General features: G+C 32.2%; 1 protein-coding gene across 1 annotated transcript in view; it reads right to left on the bottom strand.

Annotated features, from left to right (window-relative positions):
- The window catches only part of LOC139504046 (uncharacterized), a 108,335-nt gene that overhangs the window by 63,548 nt on the left and 23,875 nt on the right, over positions 1-20,912 (bottom strand). Inside the window, exons 10-15 of the mRNA XM_071294105.1 lie at positions 19,743-19,881; positions 7,068-7,258; positions 5,562-5,700; positions 5,026-5,216; positions 3,512-3,650; positions 2,649-2,839 (exon numbers count right to left, since the gene is read on the bottom strand). Coding sequence (XP_071150206.1) covers positions 2,649-2,839; positions 3,512-3,650; positions 5,026-5,216; positions 5,562-5,700; positions 7,068-7,258; positions 19,743-19,881 — 990 coding nt within the window. The remainder of the gene's footprint in view (positions 1-2,648; positions 2,840-3,511; positions 3,651-5,025; positions 5,217-5,561; positions 5,701-7,067; positions 7,259-19,742; positions 19,882-20,912) is intronic.

Below are 20,912 nucleotides of genomic sequence, written 5' to 3'. Positions count from 1 at the left end.
GTTCTGTGTTTTCCTCATTTATATAAAATAGCCACCATGTGCATATAAATACGATTGCTTTGAACTTTTGATTTAAATCACATCCTACCTTCATCCTTTTCTGCCGGACAGCTGATATAACATTTGACGCCGGCATCGTAACTGTGTCTACAGTGTGAAGTATCGATTGAGTATGTGCAATTGATTAATTTATGTTCTGAACCAGAGCAATCTATTCTATCTAACCAAATGGTTCCATTGCCATCATCTATATATTGATAGGGAATCATCTGTCCGGAACTATAAATAAATGAAAGATACATGGGATATTTGATATTCACTTCTTGTCATTCCGATATTCAAATTATGTTAAGTACTTTCAATATTACGTATGCTCTTTAATATTTCTAAAGTTATGGTGAATGTATTCTTCATATAATTTCTCTTCTATGTGCCACATCATTCTCTCAATTTCGGACAGTTTGTATCAAAAAAATTTAATTAGACACATACCAAAATATACCACCTTTTTTCGGTCCCCTTTCCTACCCACCTCAAATATATCATTTCAAAACATTTTATGCAAGCGGGATTAGTGCACCAGCAAACAATAACCCTGTGAACATTATGTGATATGGCATGATCTGTAAAACAAGTAATTGCAACCAAATTTAACAATTTAATGGCTTCAATTTGTTCTGCGGTATTAATTTACTAGTAATCATAAACTCAAGTTTGACTGAAGTTTTTTATATTACTTTTAAAACCTTTTCGTATCATATTAAATGAGAAGTCCATATTTAAAAATTTGCTGTCGAATAAAATCTACCAATCGTTGGATATATTACGAACATCGAATTGTAAACAATCAAAACTATCTCATGAATTTGGAATATAATAGGATGAATCAACTGATTTACAATACTAATTCATTGATACATTTGTGAGTCTGCTTTTAATGTAATACACACCAATATCCGAGCTGTCTACAGGCTACTGCTGCTTCAACATGACCAAAACTATTAGAACATATTGTTCCCCATTCACCTTTATAATTAATTTCCAGTCGTCCTATATTGTCAACGGAACCCGTTATCAAACGCAAACGACCTGCAAAGACAGTTTCATCATAAGAAGATACTGCTTTATTTGTTTAAAGTATTTTTCAAACTTTGTATATTCATGTGCATTTTTGCTAGCTAAGGTTCATGATCTACTTCCCTTCTCTGCACCCTTGGCAGATTGTGTCAACATTTGTGATAACAATGTTGCGCCATCTATCGTTTGATTGAAGTCACGCTCATCACGAATACATTATTCCTGGCCAATGGAGGCATTTTGACTCTCTTAAAAGAGGAACGAAAGACACCAAAGGGACAGTCAAACTCATAAATCTAAAACAAACTAACTACGCCATGGCTGAAAATGAAAACGACAAACAGAAAAAAAGTAGTACACATGACACAACATAGAAAACTAAAGAATAAACATCACGAACCCCACCAAAAACTAGGGGTGATCTCAGGTGTTCCGGAAGTGTGGAGGTGAAAAAACGGTAGCGTCTAGTGAGTACAAACTTTTTGAAGCAGGAAATTTAAATATACGTTGACATTTCAACATTTATACAAGAAACATACACAGAAACTTTTGATAGGTAATCATGATGATTAAGAACATTTGAATTGTCACTAAATATTGTGATATGTTTTTTGGAGTAAAGACTTGTAGCACAATCAGAACGTGGCAATTGTTTATCTACATTTCTACATTTACACGTGATCATGTTATATGCGCTTTCTGATTTGATAAAGCCATTTACAAGTGCGACCAATAAAGATCATTACCTCGAGTCTCAAAAATTCCTTCTCAATCCGACAGAGTGAAAGAAGGAGAGCGGATCGTAACCCTTGGCTAGCAAAGATGATTTATGTGACGATTATTTATTTTCGAAACTGTTCAGTTAGATTTATTTGAGTAAAGTTTGTTTTCCTTTGGCATGTTTAGTACCATGTGATAATAACGTTTACAATTATAATTAACTTGTTATCTGTATGCTACAAATTGGAATTTTAACAAAACGATTTAAATCAATCAAACATTCAAAACTGTTGTTTTCTGCAATTATTTTTGTTCTTACTTGTTATCAAAGGTACCAGGATTATTATTAAGTATGCCAGACGCGCGTTTCGTCTATATAAGACTCATCAGTGAGGCTCAGATCAAAAAAGATATAAAGCCAAACAAGTTCAAAGTTGAAGAGCATTGGGACCCAACATTCCAAGCAGTTGTGCAATTCAAATTACTAAATTCATTTGATTTGAATTATATTGTATATGCATATGTGAAATTTTAATTACATCAACAGTTTTCAATTTTCGAAAGTTCATACAAATACTCTATACAAATGATGGCATTTTAAGAATAAATATTACGAAACAACACCTCCCAATACCATAGCAAACACCAGTGCACCTATATTAAATATCGATTACGATGGATATCAATTAGTTGAAAGTTGACGTTCATGCACAATTGTACAGTTATCTTTATAGATACTGCACTGAAGTAGACCGGATAAATGGTACTGTGTTTTCCTTATCTATGTACAACAGCCACCATGTGCATATAAATACGATTGCTTTGAACTTTTGATTTAAATCACATCCTACCTTCATCTTCCTCTGCTGGACAGCTGATATAACATTCGACACCGGCATCGTAACTGTGTCTACAGTGTGAAGTATCGATTGAGTATGTGCAATTGATTAATTTATGTTCTGAACCAGAGCAATCTATTCTATCTAACCAAATGGTTCCATTGCCATCATCTATATAATGATAGGGAATCATCTGTCCGGAACTATAAATAAATGAAAGATACATGTGATATTTGATATTCACTACTTGTCGTTCCGAGATATAAATTATGTTAAGCACTTTCAATATTAAGTATGCTCTTTAATATTTCTAAAGTTATGGTGAAGTATTCTTCAGATAACTTCTCTTCTATGTGCTGCATCATTCTTTCAATTTCGGACAGTTTGTATCAAAAAATTCTAGTTAGACACATACCAAAATGTACCACCTTTTTTCGATCCCAATTCCTACCCACCTGAATTATATCACTTCAAAACATTTCATGCAAGCGGGATTAGTGCATCAGCAAACAATAACCCTGTAACCATTATTTGATATGGCATGATCTGTAAAACAAGTTAGTTGCAACCAAATTTAACAATTTAATGGCTTCAATTTTTTCTGCGGTATTTATATACTAGTATTCATAAACTCAATTTTGACTGAAGTCTTTTTATATTACTTTTAAAAACTTTTCGTATCATATTAATTGAGCAGTCCATATTTCAAAATTTGCTGTCGAATAAAATCTACCAATCGTTGGATATATTACGAACTTCGAATTGTAAACAATCAAAACTATTTCATGAATTTGGAATATAATAGGATGAATCAACTGATTTACAATACTAATTCATTGATGCATTTGTGAGTCTGCTTTTAATGTAATACACACCAATATCCGAGCTGTCTACAGGCTACTGCTGCTTCAACATGACCAAAACTATTAGAACATATTGTTCCCCATTCACCTCTATAATTAATTTCCAGTCGTCCTATATTGTCAACGGAACCCGTTATAAAACGCAAACGACCTGCAAAGAAAATTTCATCGTAAGAAGATACTGCTTTATTAGTTTAAAGTATTTTTCAAACTTTGTATATTCATGTGCATTTTTGCTAGCTAAGGTTGATGATCTACTTCCCTGCTTTTCACCCTTGGCAGATTGTGTCAACATTTGTAATAACAATGTTGCACCATCTATCAGTTGATTGAAGTCACGCTCATCACGAATACATTATTCTTGGCCAATGGAAGTACTTTGACTCTCTTAAGTGTGGAGGTGAAAAAACGGTAGCGTGTAGTGACTACAAACTTTTTGAAGCAGGAAATTTAAATATACGTTGACATTTCAACATTTATACAAGAAACAAACACAGAAACTTTTAATAATTAATCATGTTGATTAAGAACATTTGAATTGTCACTAAATATTGTCGTATGTTTTTTGGGGGAAATTTTTTTTTCACAACCAGAACGTGGCAATTGTTTACCTACATTTCTACATTTACACGTGATCATGTTATTTGCGCTTTTTGATTGGATAAAGCCATTTACAACTGCGACCAATACAAATCATTACCTCGATTCTCCAAAATTCCGTCTCAATCCGACAGAGGGAAAGAAGGAGAGCGGATCGTAACCCTTGGCAAGCAAAAATGATTTATGTGACGATTATTTATTTTCGAAACTGTTTAGTTAGATTTATTTGAGTAAAGTTAGTTTTCCTTTAGCATGTTTAGTACCATGTGATAATAACGTTTACAATTATAATTATCTTGTTATCTGTATGCTACAAATTGGAATTTTAACAAAACGATTTAAATCAATCAAACATTCAAAACTGTTGTTTTCTGCAATTATTGTTTATTCTTACTTGTTATCAAAGGTACCAGGATTATAATTAAGTATGCCAGACGCGCGTTTCGTCTATATAAGACTCATCAGTGACGCTCAGATCAAAATATATATAAAGCCAAACAAGTTCAAAGTTGAAGAGCATTGGGACCCAACATTCCAAACAGTTGTGCAATTCACACTACTAAATTGATTTGATTTGAATTATATTGTATATGCATATGTGAAATTTTAATTGCTTCAACAGTTTTCAATTTTTGAAAGTTCATACAAATACTCAATACAAATGATGGCATTTCATGAAAAAATATCACGAAACAACATCTCCAAATACCATAGCAAACACCAGTGTACCTATATTAAATATTTATTACGATGGATATCAATTAGTTGAAAGTAGACGTTCATACACAATTGTACAGTTATCTTTATATGTACTGCACTGAAGTAGACCGGATAAATTGTTCTGTGTTTTCCTTATTTATATAAAATAGCCACCATGTGCATATAAATACGATTGCTTCGAACTTTTGATTTAAATCACATCCTACCTTCATCTTTTTCTGCTGGACAGCTGATATAACATTTGACGCCGGCATCGTAACTGTGTCTACAGTGTGAAGTATCGATTGAGTATGTGCAATTGATTAATTTATGTTCTGAACCAGAGCAATCTATTCTATCTAACCAAATGGTTCCATTGCCATCATCTATATATTGATAGGGAATCATCTGTCCGGAACTATAAATAAATGAAAGATACATGGGATATTTGATATTCACTACTTGTTGTTACGAGATTCAAATTATGTTAAGCACTATCAATGTTGAGTATGCTCTTTCGATAATTTTGACTGAAGTCTTTTTATATTACTTTTAAAAACTTTTGGTATCATATTAATTGAGAAGTCCATATTTCAAAATTTGCTGTCGAATAAAATTTATCAATCGTTGGATATATTATGAACATCGAATTGTAAACAATGAAAACTATCTCATGAATTTGGAATATAATAGGATGAATCAACTGATTTACAATACTAATTCATTGATACATTTGTGAGTCTGCTTTTAATGTAATACACACCAATATCCGAGCTGTCTACAGGCTACTGCTGCTTCAACATGACCAAAACTATTAGAACATATTGTTCCCCATTCACCTCTATAATTAATTTCCAGTCGTCCTATATTGTCAACGGAACCCGTTATAAAACGCAAACGACCTGCAAAGAAAATGTCATCATCAGAAGATACTGCTTTATTAGTTTGAAGTATTTTTCAAATTTTGTGTATTCATGTGCATTTTTGCTAGCTAAGGTTCATGATCTACTTCCCTGCTCTTCAGCCTTGGCAGATTGTGTCAACATTTGTGATAACAATGTTGCGCCATCTATCGTTTGATTAAACATGTTAAAGTCACGTTCATCACGAATACATTATTCTTGGCCAATTGAAGCAGTTTGAATCTCTTAAGTGTGGAGGTGAAAAAACGGAAGCGTCTAGTGACTACAAGCTTTTTGAAGCAGGAAATTTACGTATATGTTGACATTTCAACATTTATACAAGAAACATACACAGAAACTTCTAATAGTTAATCATGTTGATTAAGAACATTTTAATTGTCACTAAATATTGTCGGTTTTTTTCCGGGTAAAGACTTGTTGCACAATTAGAACGTGGCAATTGTTTATCTACATTTCTACATTTACACGTGATCATGTTATATGCTCTTTTTGATTGGATAAAGCCATTTACAACTGCGACCAATAAAAATCATTATCTTGAGTCTCCAAAATTCTTTCTTAATCCGAAGAGGGGAAAGCAGGAGAGCGGATCGTAACCCTTGGCTAGCGAAGATGATTTATGTGACGATTATTTTTTTCGCAACTTTTCAGTTAGATTGATTTGAGTAAAGTTTGTTTTTCTTTAGTACCATGTGATAATAACGTTTATAATTATAATTATCTTGTTATATGTATGCTACAAATCGGGATTTTTACAAAACGATTTAAATCAATCAAACATTCAAAACTGTTGTTTTCTGCAATTATTTTTATTCTTACTATTTCGTAAAGGTACCAGGATTATAATTTAGTACGCCAGACGCGCGTTTTGTCTATATAAGACTCATCAGTGACGCTCAGATCAAAATCGATATAAAGCCAAACAAGTACAACGTTGAAGAGCATTGGGACCCAACATTCCAAACAGTTGTGCAATTCAAATTACTAAGTTGATTTGATTTGAATTAGATTGTATGCATATGTAAAATTTTAATTACTTCAACAGTTTTTAATTTTCGAAAGTTCATACAAATACTCTATACAAATGATGGCATTTTATGAATAAATATCACGAAACATCTCCAAATACCATAGCAAACACAAGTGCACCTATATTAAATATCGATTACGATGGATATCAATTAGTTGAAAGTTGACGTTCATACACAATTGTACAGTTATCTTTATAGGTGCTGCACTGAAGTAGACCGGATAAATGGTACTGTGTTTTCCTTATTTATGTACAACAGCCACCATGTGCATATACAAACTATTGCGTCGAACTTTTGATTTAAATCACATCCTACCTTCATCTTCCTTTGCTGGACAGCTGATATAACATTTGACGCCGGCATCGTAACTGTGTCTACAGTGTGAAGTATCGATTGAGTATGTGCAATTGATTAATTTATGTTCTGAACCAGAGCAATCTATTCTATCTAACCAAATGGTTCCATTGCCATCATCTATATATTGATAGGGAATCATCTGTCCGGAACTATAAATAAATAAAAGATACATGGGATATTTGATATTCACTACTTGTCGTTCCGAGATTCAAATTATGTTAAGCACTTTCAATATTAAGTATGCTCTTTAATATTTCTAAAGTTATGGTGAATGTATTCTTCAGATAACTTCTCTTCTATGTGCCGCATCATTCTCTCAATTTCGGACAGTTTGTAGCACAAAATTTCTAATTAGACACATACCAAAATGTACCACCTTTTTCTGTCCCCATTCCTACCCACCTGAATCATATCACTTCAACACATTTTATCCATGCGGGATTAGTGCAACAGCAAACAATAACCCTGTAAACATTATGTGATATGGCATGATCTCTAAAGTAAGTTAATTGCAACCAAATTTAACAATTTAATGGCGTCAATTTTTTCTGCGGTATTAATATACTAGTATTCATAAACTCAATTTTGACTGAAGTCTTTTGATATTACTTTTAAAAACTTTTCGGATCATATTAATTGAGCAGTCCATATTTCGAAAATCGAATTGTAAACAATCAAAACTATCTCATGAATTTGGAATATAATAGGATGAATCAACTGATTTACACTACACGAAATCCCGGATTTGAAGAGGTATGCAAATGTTATGTTAATGTATTCAGAGACCGACATTTACATATATTCACAAACCGCTGCATTTAGTTTATCTTGTCTTTACATGTAGTAAATATCAATATTTCTTGTGCTATACCCTCCTATAGGCGGTTATGAGAGACCGCGGTTTATAAAATATATTAACACCTATTCAAACCAGTTTAAAGTTTAGAATTTGCATATATTTATAACCATCTCAAAACTTTCGCAAACTTATGTATTTGTATACCTCTGCAAATGGAAATCTTTGTCATGTATTTTTCTATGATGTAAATTTATCCGCAAATGTGTTTCTTTGTCTAGGAAGCAAAGCATCATCATTCAAATAATTTTATAGGGGTTATAAAATGTAAGGTGCATCTACATTTGCCTGGTATGTGAACCAATTGAAAACGAGAACTTGATAGAGGGGTGTAAAGCATCATTTCCTTTAATCTGCAGAGACCTGTCAAATGTATTGTAAAGGAATATTTTTGTTAGTCTTTGTAGTCGGCTGAAATGTATGTCAAATCAGAACATATCAAAAGCCTTTGAGCATATTCCTAAATGTATGGTAAATACATAGATTTGCAGACAATTTGTTTAATTAAGAAATGTGGCCAAATGATAATATCAGTGACATGTGTAAATATATTGGGTATATGTAACTTTGAATACATATGCAAAGAAATGACTAAGAAAGATATTTCAGACAGCTAGAAATGTATGTGTACATATATTGGGCATATGAAACTTTGAATATGTATGCAAAGATATTATAAAGAAAGATATTTAAGACAGCTAGAAATGTATGGTAAATAGTTATATTTGCTTTTAGTTTGCTGATATATTTGAAAGGTGCAGATTATATGGACAAATATTGCCATAGCTTTACTGGTAAAGCTATGATATGACAAATATAGCTGCTTTGGGATTGGTTTTGGTATATTGGTAACATCATTTATTATACATGTATTTTAATAATTTCGTTTAATAAAAAAAAATCGGGTCTACAAAATCGGTTCTTGATCTCTTGATGTACTGCGTGAATTCATCAAAATCTTCTACTCTCGGGAATTTATGATGATTCATTCGCGTAGCATAACACGATCGTTTCCTTTGAGTATCTCTTTGAAACTTCTGGAATTGCACGAGTCATAACTCACTCTGTTTATAAAACATAGAATTTACTTTTTTTTTAAAAGAGACATATACTACAATATGTATTATATGTTACTGCAGAGACATATATACTATATATATATATATCTCTTGTTACTGGTAGAAATAATACACATATACAAATTAAGCCAAAACAATACTAGATAGTAACAAATTTAAAATCGGTCGCATTCGGAAGGTTATCGAGCGATTTATCAAGTTTTTATAAAAAGTCCAAGTTTCGGAAATAGTCTAGAAATATTCCTTCATCTGTAGTAAAGTTGCCACATAATATTTGACACAAAACACATCTTGAGAGAATGCTTTTGTTTTAAAAGCATCGGCTAGTTTGCACACATAATTATATAAACGTTAAATCTATTGATGAATATTTTCCTTATCCGTTAAGTCCTGTCACGAGATGTTGAACTCCGTGTGCTTCATGAAGCGTCGTCTGCAAAAACTTTCTTGTTAAAGTTAAAAATTACAAACAAAGAACCAGTGAGTCACGTGTCATAATTGACATACAATTTACCAATGAAATCAAACAAAATCGATAGATAATATCATTCCATCGACGAGATGTCGCCCTTCCTCTGATCAACGGGGTTTATCAGCAGTTAAGTGTGACAATTATCACCTTTTACAGAAAGATCTGGTCCGAAAAGATCAATAGAAGACAACCGCTAGTATCAATATCCATCATTATAATAAGCATGGAAGTATTATATAATACTTCCATGTAATAAGGCACAAATAATTATCATTTCTTTATGATTTATAAATTGTCTTAAAACAATGCTCCCGTTGTCATTTGATTGTGTTGTTTTAAATACGCAAAACTTAAAACAAGTTATCGAACTATCAATCATTCGAAATCTCATTTACCGCCTATTTTATCCTAATATTTTACAGCGTTCATATGTTCTTTGACAGGAATCGTTTTTTTATACGCCCGTTTATGGGACGTATTATGGTATACCGTTGTCCGTCTGTCCGTCCGTCCGTCGTCAACATGTCTGACAATAACTCAAAAACGCTTGACCCAATTCGCATGAAACTTTGGTGAATTGTTAATATCTATTGACGTGAGCTCCCTTTCGTTTTTTATAAATTTTAGATTTTAAGTTTTCGAGTTTTGGGGTTTTATTTATGAAAAAAGGGGGGATTTTCCAGTGTTCGGACAATAACTCAAGAACACTTTCACCAATTTGCACGAAACTTTGGTGATTTTTTATATCTATATTTTGACATGTTTATTGAGCTCCCTTTCGATTTTTATAAATTTTAGATTTTATGACCCAATTCGCATGAAACTTTGGTGAATTGTTAATATCATACTTCCATGTTAATATCTATTGACGTGAGCTCCCTATCATTTTTTAAAAATTTTAGATTTTTTAAAAAGTTTCCGAGTTACGTGATTTTATTCATAAAAAAGGGAGGACTTTCCAGTTTTCGGACAATGCTTTGAGTAGTTATAATGAAACTTTGGTGACTGGTTTATATCTATTAAAATAACCTCCTTTTATTTTTTAATGATTTTCTGATATGACATTGAGAAGTTATTGAACTTTATTCTTTGAAAAGGTGACGGGCGTATCATGCGCTCATGGCGCAGCTGTTTATATTTTCTATCATGATCAAATAAGGTTTTTTTGTGTTTTTTTGTTGTTGCAATAATTGCATTTAACATAGTCTTTGCACACATTTCAATTGAAATAACATTGAAACAAGATTGAAGGTTATATAAGTCTCAAAAAGTTTTAAGATAATCCAAGAAGATTTGTAAACGACAAATACATATTACACTAATGTTGATAGGGACTCGTATCATGGAAAAACTATGTTTAAAAAAAATAAGGCAATTGTACCCTGTACAACAAGACGAAATGTATATGATTCGTGTTTGAATAATGGAATATCTTGCACTTCTTTCTTATACATATTTACGCAAAGTCTTAAAATAACTACATGTATCATTTGTCCTTTAACAGCCGAGTCTAACACATGTATCATTGTACTTGCTTTCCACACAGGCGGAAAATAAGGAAAGAGGGGCAACATACATAAACTACCATTATTGTTAAATCGCATTGATAAGTGTTTAAAACTCTAAATACATGTAAGTTGAAATTTTTTTCCAATAAAAGAATAAAACAAAAAAGGTGACAAGCCCCTGTGTCTATATATATATCTAGGCACATTTCTGATTTTACAATATTTAACTCGCATCATGCTTATCTTTGAAGCTGTTAATATCAATTCCTTTGGTCCCTGGCGGATAAAAGTATTCGTCACATTGGCTATCATACGACATCTTTTATTTTACATACAACTCCTCCGTTCACGATGTTGTAATACCTATGCAGGTTGAACTTCAATTTAAAGGTTTATCTATTGAAGTTTTATTTCTTTGGATACCAAACGTGACCTTTTTAAATAAATTAATTTGTAATTAGTTAATTATGCAAAGTGCAAATCTGGCAGAATCTATCAATGCAAATGCCCATATATTCAAATTGCTATTCAAAATGTGAGGTTAGTTTATAAATTAAGTCATTGTAAAAAATGCTTCAAAAAAAATCACAGGTGGCTCAAATGTAAAAAAGAAATATTAAAATGAATTGCTTTTGGCAAGAGACGAACACTCATTTCATGATTGTATCTACTAATCAATGCACATAAGTTATGGACATTGGGGGTCGCAGGTCATAGTCCAGGTACTAGCAACAGTGATTTTTTTTAATAGTTTTTTTTTTGGGGGGGGGGGGTGGGGGGTATGGGAAATACTGCTTTCCTGTGATGCATCTACTTGTTACGTTTCGTGAACTTAGGTTCTTGTTAGTTAGGACAACAGTTATGCGCTGAAAAAAAAACTGCACTTGCTTATTTCATTAACTAAGATAAAGATTGGGGTGCCCCTGACCACTCTTACAATTTTCTGTAAAGTTTTCAGTAAAAAAAGAATGTTGACAAGTATCATATGCTATGAGAATTCAAAGACGATTTAAGTAGAGCAAATAAAAATTAACCGATCGTTCCGAGAAGGGTAAAGAGTACTCCAAGGGTTGCAAGCGCAACATGAGTTTAAAGGCTGTCAATCCTTCTAAGATTGCTACTAGATACACTCTTAGCAGATGAGTTTAATCTTTAGTACTAAGATTGTGCCAAAACTAATTTATGACAGACTGAGTGCTTCGTTTTTATCAACCAAGTTTCATTAAGCATTTGCACAAAAAATTAAGTGTGAACGTTTACAACACAAAGACAAAAGTACAGAAATGAAAAATGCTACCCAGGACGTCAGAGTAGAGAGGAGACATGCAACAACGCCAGCGGATGAATACAATGAACGGAATGGTCCACAAAAGTAAAAAAAATGACCTAAGACTAGAACTCTGTTAAATGAAAGTCATAAAATGAACTACCCAAATATACATCTTGTTCATTGTAAATAATGATAATCAAATTTAATATGTAGGTAACTTTTTTGTAAATCGTGACTTTTTTGTCATGTGATTTCCTGTCCTTTTAATTTTTGTCCATTATTCGTAAAATGCACTAGTAAACTGAACTCTGTGATTCGTGAAATAACGAATAGATATCAATTTCATTTCTAATAATAAGTATAACTGGTTGACAATGTTTTCAACTATACAAAAGACTTTATGAGAAAAAATAATATATTTCAAATCTATTTGTTCCTATGAATTACGGCGCTTCTTTCTTTTAACAGTCATAGGATAAAAGAGGGTCTGGAAAAGGAGGGAGGTGGGTGTTCTTCAATTCTTAATATTATTTACGCCATTCTTTCTCTATTCTATATAAATTTTGCCCATTATTCTTTATTTTTTATATTCTAGAAGCCCACTATTCTCTATTCTTAAATTTTTGGCCTATCCTTTTCTTTTCTATTCTTAATTTTTTTTAGCCCATTATTCTCTATTCTGTAAACTCCATCCACACCCTCATAGAAGATTTCACTAAATTATTATGATTGTATCTCTTAATGTTAATTTTTCTTAATTTCTTTTTTAAAAGTAGTATCTTTTTTGCTCCAGATTTTTTTTTCATTTTCAATGCAGTTTCGTGTTCCCCTCTAAGTGGGCAATTTTTCTTCATTATCCAAACTGTGTACTTATATTTCAAGATAACACGACACCGAATGGCATATCTCCCGATTTCTAAAATTTTTGGCACACTTGTACTTTGAATCGAGTTACATCGGAATATGTAATAAAAAAATGGCGGTCACCATTTTTGTTTTTTCGTAAATTTGATTAGAAAACGTCAATTTTGACGAGAAATTTACACAGGGAAAATGCCTTGTTTTAACTTTTCTTTTTTTTTTAAAGATTTTTCAATAGATGGCTTGTTCTTATATACGGAGAAAACTAAAAACTAACATAAAATCCCGGATTATGCCTCTAAGATGCATGCTTTTTGTATTAGTTATTAGCTTTCAACTAGCTGTCAGTAACTGCGAGTACTCTGTACTTAAAGTCTTATAAGTACCCTTCCATGTCCACTTTGTTTTTGTTAGATGTATTCTATTTGTATCCATCTGATGAGTTAAGCCTTTTTAACTGATTTCTACAGTTTATTCTCATGTTGTACTGTTACACCACTGTCCCAAGTTAAACTGGTCCGTCATTCCATCTTAAGCTTCGCACCGTTAGTGTAGCGATAAGGGAACACAACAGGGGTCCAGTTTATGTCCCAGGTTAGGGGGAGGGAGGGTTTGCGTCTTTAAATGAGTTTAACCTGACCACATTCTGTATGTTCCTGTCCCGAGTCAAGTAGTCTGTAATTTAGTTTGTTGCTATGTAATATATTTGTTTTTCGTTCATTATTTTGTACAAAAATTAGGTCGTTTGTTTTCTCGTTTGAATTGTTTTACATATGTCATTTAGGGGCCTTTTATTGCTGACTATGCGGTATGGCTTTGTTCATTGTTGAAGACAGTACAGTGACCTATAGATGTAAATTTCAGTGTCATTTGGTCTCTTGTGGAGAGTTGTATCATTGGCAATCATACCACATCCTCTTAATTTTTTTTTTTATATATATAGAAACACATATGTCATCATCCTTGTGTTTATATACATTGCTTCAAAGTTGACCGATACGCTTAGAATTTGACAGAAAACGTGTGACGTTACAGAATACAGTAATTTGGTAAACAGTGATATTGAAGTACAATTTGAATTGATTGTTTGATGGTTGCTCAACGTCCGGTGGCAAATATTTCATGCAGTTACATGACGATACAGTGCAATTTGAATTGTTGTGTCTGAAAAACACATTTGGTGCAGCAGTCAAGAAAGGTTAAACATTCTGTTATTTGTGAAAAATAAAAATAAAATCAACATCCTGATACAATACACAATCTTAATATAGCATACTTTGTATTATGTAAACGTGTGGGTTGTGTGCGTAGTTAGTCGGACCATGGAAGTGGAAGTATTATATACTTCCATGGTCGGACAAACCTTGCAAACTATGCAAAATTTCACTCAAATACACCAAGTTCAACATTCTGTCGTTCGTGAAAAATTATTAAAGAAAAAATGATCCTGAGAATATATATGCACCCTCAATATAGGTAAAAAAATATATCGGCGCAATATATTTAAAAATGCCAAATTTAGCAACCTGTCATAAAATTAAGAAAAAATTGACAAGATGCGAATCGTTAGTGTATTTACTAACACCAGGTACATCATTTAAAAGTTTAAGCTTAAAAACTGTACACAATCCTACGAAATCAGCCGTATAATCCTATACTAGTATACCAAGTGTGGGACTGTCGAAAGGACACTGGTAAAACAATATGATCCCAGTATTTAGCCAAGGGCACACAATTTATATTAGCATATAATAATGATGTTCTATTTTATAAATTATTATAAATCATTTGGTGACAAAACATCTTTTTGTATAAGCAGTTCATAGTGGGATGGTAATTGGGAGATATCAAATATAGCAAGCTAACATGTTTTTCATTTTGACTTTGATGGAAAGTTGCATATCACATCTCCTTATGTCATAATGGTTTGAGTTTTTTTCAAGACTAACACATACGTACTGGGAGAATAAACTATGTTGCTGTTATAGCTTAAATCTTACTATTGTTGTGAACATGTGATGTTATAATTTGATATATTTAATACTTGATATACTAAATATACTTATTTCGGGGCCTTTTATAGCTGACTATGCGGTAGGGGTTTTGCTCATTGTTGAAGGGCGTACGGTAACCTATAGTTGTTAATTTCTGTGTCATTTTTGTCTCTTGTGGAGAGTTGTCTCATTGGCAATCATACCACATCTTCTTTTTTTATAATTATTATCTTTCATATTCAAGAAACCAACAAATCTTTACTAAAACTACCGTAACAGATTAGCAGTAGAAAAATACTTGTCCATTCTGCATTAGTCACTTGTTATCTATATGTCTTTGGTTTTGATTGTCGTTAATTGGCCGGTTGCTGTGTATATCCCACATTTCCATTTTTGCAAATAAAGAAATAGCAACCCTTTTAATTTACATAAACACTTGTATACTTGTTAGAAAAACTCCTTATAAGACTGTGAATACTCTCGGGCTTTTCCCGACGCCCATGTGACCAATATGCCCCCCACAAAAAGGCACATTTGCTAATCGCATGTGAGTCGTTTTGTCTTCCCACTTTGTGAAAAGGTGCGTTTTTTACCAGCTGTACCAGGCCTGTATATCATATCTAACTCAAACCAACCAAAAAACACACCCATCTCCGAAGACCAAAGTGTAAATTAAAATGAATCTAAATTCCAAATGATTTTAAGATTTGTCCCCCGCGCGACGCGTTGATGGGGACATTAAAATATCGGGCGTCCGTCCTTCCGTCCGGTCCTGTTAGCTCTCTAACGTGTACAATTCTTGCCAGAGTTTTATAAAACTTATATATCAGGAATATATCAGCCTTGTTGCTGACAAGTTTCAAAAATCAGTGCCGACAAATTGCTTATTGCATTGAGTAAAAACAAAAAGCGACTCAAAGACAAACACCAGTTAACAAGTATACGACATAAACACGAGGATGTCAGAATTAATGTGACAGTAAACCGGATTTATTTTACATTTATTAATAACTTGCTATTTTTATTACCGGATTTCCAGTCCCGTTATTGATTTATTGTTGTACTGCGGACGAGCAGGCGGACTGCTCCAGTCGTTTCCGTGCGATGACTTATGAACCTTTCATCAAAAGGTTAACTCGAATATTTCAAGCCCTTACCGTGTCCGATTTTCTCCCACACGTTAATGTAGCCTTCGTAGATCAGCTGAATATAACGACTTAATTATTTGGGTTATCCAAAGGTTTTCAAATTTTAATATGTTGTAACTGGTGAGAAAATGGAGGTAGAGTTCGATATTGACGACTAACTTTACATTTGTACATCATTCAGCAACAACATTATTTTTATTTGAAATGAAATGCTATTGCTAAGAAATGTTTTAAAAATTTTGAGCCTTCGATTAGAACAAATACATGTACTGGGATTTTTTTTTATATCATTATACCTTTAAATAGGATAAAGTCAAGATCGGGAAACCAAAGGGCACCAAGATATTTTATCAAAATTTTGAATTGATTGAAACTACCCTATATATCTTTAGAATAAAACTGATACAGGAGCAGGAAGGTTATTGAAATTGATGTAGTTTTTTTTTTCATTAATGTTGGTCATTTTTATTCTTGTTAAAACACGAAATACAGAGATTATTATACCTGATTCAAAAATTAAATTACTTGCTTTGCATCGAATCTATTATATCTGCTACATGTATGAGAAGCGGGGAAACGAGAATGTTTTTTTTTTATATACAAAAGATAATTGTTTAAAAACAGTTTTACTGTATATAATTTCAACATATTTTTAGATACAATGTTACAGTAACTGTCCTTATTTCTCTTTTAATTTTCTAGCATATAAACTTTTAAATTATCTGCGTTTTTCAAAGTATTAATTTAACACGTTTTCACGAATACAAACTGCATGTTTAATAATGTCTTTATCAGGCAACTCTTGGCTTGCGTAATTGGTATAATCTGTTTACAACGTCTGGATTTTATTATACACAATTAGCATTACATTGTATTTGATCAATTTTGGTAATTAACACATACGGTTTTCCTTTTAAAGTACCTTGCAGTGTTAACAGATGAACCATTTCACAGTCAGGAAAATCCCTTCATTTACATACAAGTGACACATTTACCACCTATTAAGGGATAGTTAATTCATGCTCTTTCTTCGCAGTATAGCCAGTCGAGGTCGTTAAAACTCCCATCATCATCATCATCTCTTTCTTCATTGTATTATTAGACATTTTCAATTGTAAACATAAACAGTCTGACAACATTCTGATAAAATACATGTATGTGCATACTCGTGTATTTTGAAATTATAGGATAATGCAAAACACACACCTTGGCTCAAGTTATATTGAAATGATTATTTTGTATTCTCTTGTTTAAAATGACAAAAAAATCACAAATAAGCAGAAGCTAAACTAACTTTTTTCCAAGTCCACATTAAGATTGGTAGACTTAAGCTTCGATTGAGAAAACGTACCGTGTTTATCGATTTGATCTTATTTATTCTAGTTTAGAGTTCATTCTTAATGACATCGTTGTTTTCAAATTTTGAAGTACAAAAGGAAAAGCTGCTTACAATTTAGTACAGTGTTATTATAAAAGTGCATTTCTCCCTACACCTGATATTCATGTAGTATTTGCAACTGGACGTTTACACAAATCAATCCATCTACCCATTTATTATGTGGCTATAAGATGTAAAAAAAAATATCAGTTTACTCAAGGAGGTTATATTAGATATAACCTCCTTGGTTTACTGTTACAATTCATCGTCTTAGTTAAAGTTTCCGTTCTGATACAAACATATTGAATTGTAAAATCTGCTGTAAGGAAAGTTATGGACGACATTTTAAAGCAGTGTTTTGTTATGCAAGCAAGATCTTAAAAAAAAATCCCATTACTGTTTAAAAAAATTTCCATGGTTCTGGAGTAAAGCTTTGGAGATTTCTTTATTTATTGAAATAGAAAAAAAAATATCATCGGTCCGACATATAAAAAGCACCTTGCCATTTTTTAATATCATTAATTAAATCTTCAAGCAGTTCTGTTTTGAATCGGGAAGAACAATATCTACTTCAATTCAAATATTCGCTCGGTGGGACTCTCTGAAACCATCAATACGTGAACTTTGCTGCAAAAAGTACTATACAATATATGGATTTATTTTTTTCCGTAAATGCGAAATAATCGACACATCTTACAGCATTTACTAGGGTCTGGATGAGGTCTTTCATATCTGTATTCTATGATAATTTAGATCATATTTCTCTAATTTTTTTTTATATTTTATGCCCATTGTCATGATTATTTTCTATTCTGTATACATTAGACCCTTTTTATCTAATTTTTTGGGAGTAAATTATTTTCTTATTTTCTTTTTTTAGCTCTAATCACGACCCTCATTTACGTTTGTTGTGCATGCGAGATATAAACTGCAGTCTCGCAAAGCTATACCTGTGTGAAGACAACTTAACAGTACCAATGTTTCATATACTAACTATGAAGTAAATAAAATGCTTTTCTTTACGTACATAAATACATCCGACAAATGTTTGCAAAAATAAGCAAATATTTTTCAGCATTTACTTTGGTTGTAAATGTTTTATAAACCGCGGTCTCTCAAAACTTTGCATACGTCTATAAAGATATGTTGCAAATATTATTATTTATCAAAATAACTATGATAATGGAAAGTATAAGTAAATAAAATACATGTCTTTACATACATAAACTATATCGACAAATGTTTGCAAATATAACACAAACATTTGACAGCATTTACTTTGGCTGTAAATGTTTTATAAACCGCGGTCTCTCAAAACTTTGCATACGTCTGTAAAGATATGTTGCAAATATCGATATTTATCAAAATATTTATGGGTAATGGAAAGTATAAGTAAATAAAATGCACTCCTTTACATACATAAACGATATCGACAAACGTTTTCAAATATAACACAAACAGTTGACAGCATTTACATTGGTTGTAAATGTTTTATAAACCGCGGTCTCTCAAAACTTTGCATACGTCTGTAAAGATATGTTGCAAATATCGATATTTATCAAAATAACTATAATACTGGAAAGTATTAGTAAATAAAATACATTTCTTTACATGCATGAACGATATCGAAAAACGTTTGCAAATATAACATAAACATTTGACAGCATTTACATTGGTTGTAAATGTTTTATAAACCGCGGTCTCTCAAAACTGCCCACACCTCTGTAAAACAAATATGTAAATTTTAAACTTTGTATACATCTCCTATCCTGGAAAGTGCATGCAAATCTAAGGCCTATCTTTACATATCTTTAGAATATGAATAAAGATATGGAAATAAAATAATTATCTTTAGCATATCTTTGATAACGTCCTAAATAATTCCAAAGGAATAATGCATTTACATATACATTAGTATGTCCGCAAATATATCTGCCAGAAAAGTAGTTATATTTGTCAAACATTTACATGATTGCCCAAATTGTTGTAAATCTGCCTTTTCGTGTAGTGTTACATTATACTAATTCATAGATACATTTGTGAGTCTGCTTTTAATGTAATACACACCAATATCCGAGCTGTCTACAGGCTACTGCTGCTTCAACATGACCAAAACTATTAGAACATATTGTTCCCCATTCACCTCTATAATTAATTTCCAGTCGTCCTATATTGTCAACGGAACCCGTTATAAAACGCAAACGACCTGCAAAGAAAATTTCATCATCAGAAGATACTGCATTATTAATTTAAAGCATTTTTCAAACTTTGTATATTCATGTGCATTTTTGCTAGCTAAGGTTCATGATCTACTTCCCTGCTCTTCACCCTTGGCAGATTGTGTCAACATTTGTGATAAGAATGTTGCGCCATCTATCGTTTGATTAAACATGTTAAAGTCACGCTCATCACGAATACATTATTCTTGGCCAATGGAAGCACTTTTGACTATCTTAAGTGTGGAGGTGAAAAAAACGGAAGCGTCTAGTGACTACAAACTTTTTGAAGCAGGAAATTTAAGTATATGTTGACATTTCAACATTTATACAAGAAACATACACAGAAACTTCTAATAGTTAATCATGTTGATTAAGAACATTTGAATTGTCACTAAATATTTTCGGTTTTTTTCGGGGCAAAGACTTGTTGCACAATCAGAACGTGGCAATTGTTTATCTACATTTCTACATTTACACGTGATCATGTTATACATTGTATGCTCTTTTTGATTGGATAAAGCCATTTACAACTGCGACCAATAAAAATCATTACCTTGAGTCTCCAAAATTCTTTCTCAATTCGACAAGGGGAAAGCAGGAGAGCGGATCGTAACCCTTGGCTAGCGAAGATGATTTATGTGACGATTATTTTTTTCGCAACTATTCAGTTAGATTGATTTGAGTAAAGTTTGTTTTTCTTTAGTACCATGTGATAATAACGTTTATAATTATAATTATCTTGTTATATGTATGCTACAGATCGGGATTTTTACAAAACGATTTAAATCAATCAAACATTCAAAACTGTTGTTTTCTGCAATTATTTTTATTCTTTCTAGTTCTTAAAGGTACCAGGATTATAATTTAGTACGACAGACGCGCGTTTCGTCTATATAAGACTCATCAGTGACGCTCAGATCAAAATCGATATAAAGCCAAACAAGTACAACGTTGAAGAGCATTGGGACCCAACATTCCAAACAGTTGTGTAATTCAAATTACTAAGTTGATTTGATTT

The sequence above is a fragment of the Mytilus edulis genome, chromosome 14, assembly GCF_963676685.1.
Source record: "Mytilus edulis chromosome 14, xbMytEdul2.2, whole genome shotgun sequence".
Taxonomy (NCBI): Eukaryota; Metazoa; Mollusca; class Bivalvia; order Mytilida; family Mytilidae; genus Mytilus; species Mytilus edulis.
Note: the sequence above shows the minus strand (reverse complement) of the source record. Positions and strands in the feature narration are given on the sequence as shown.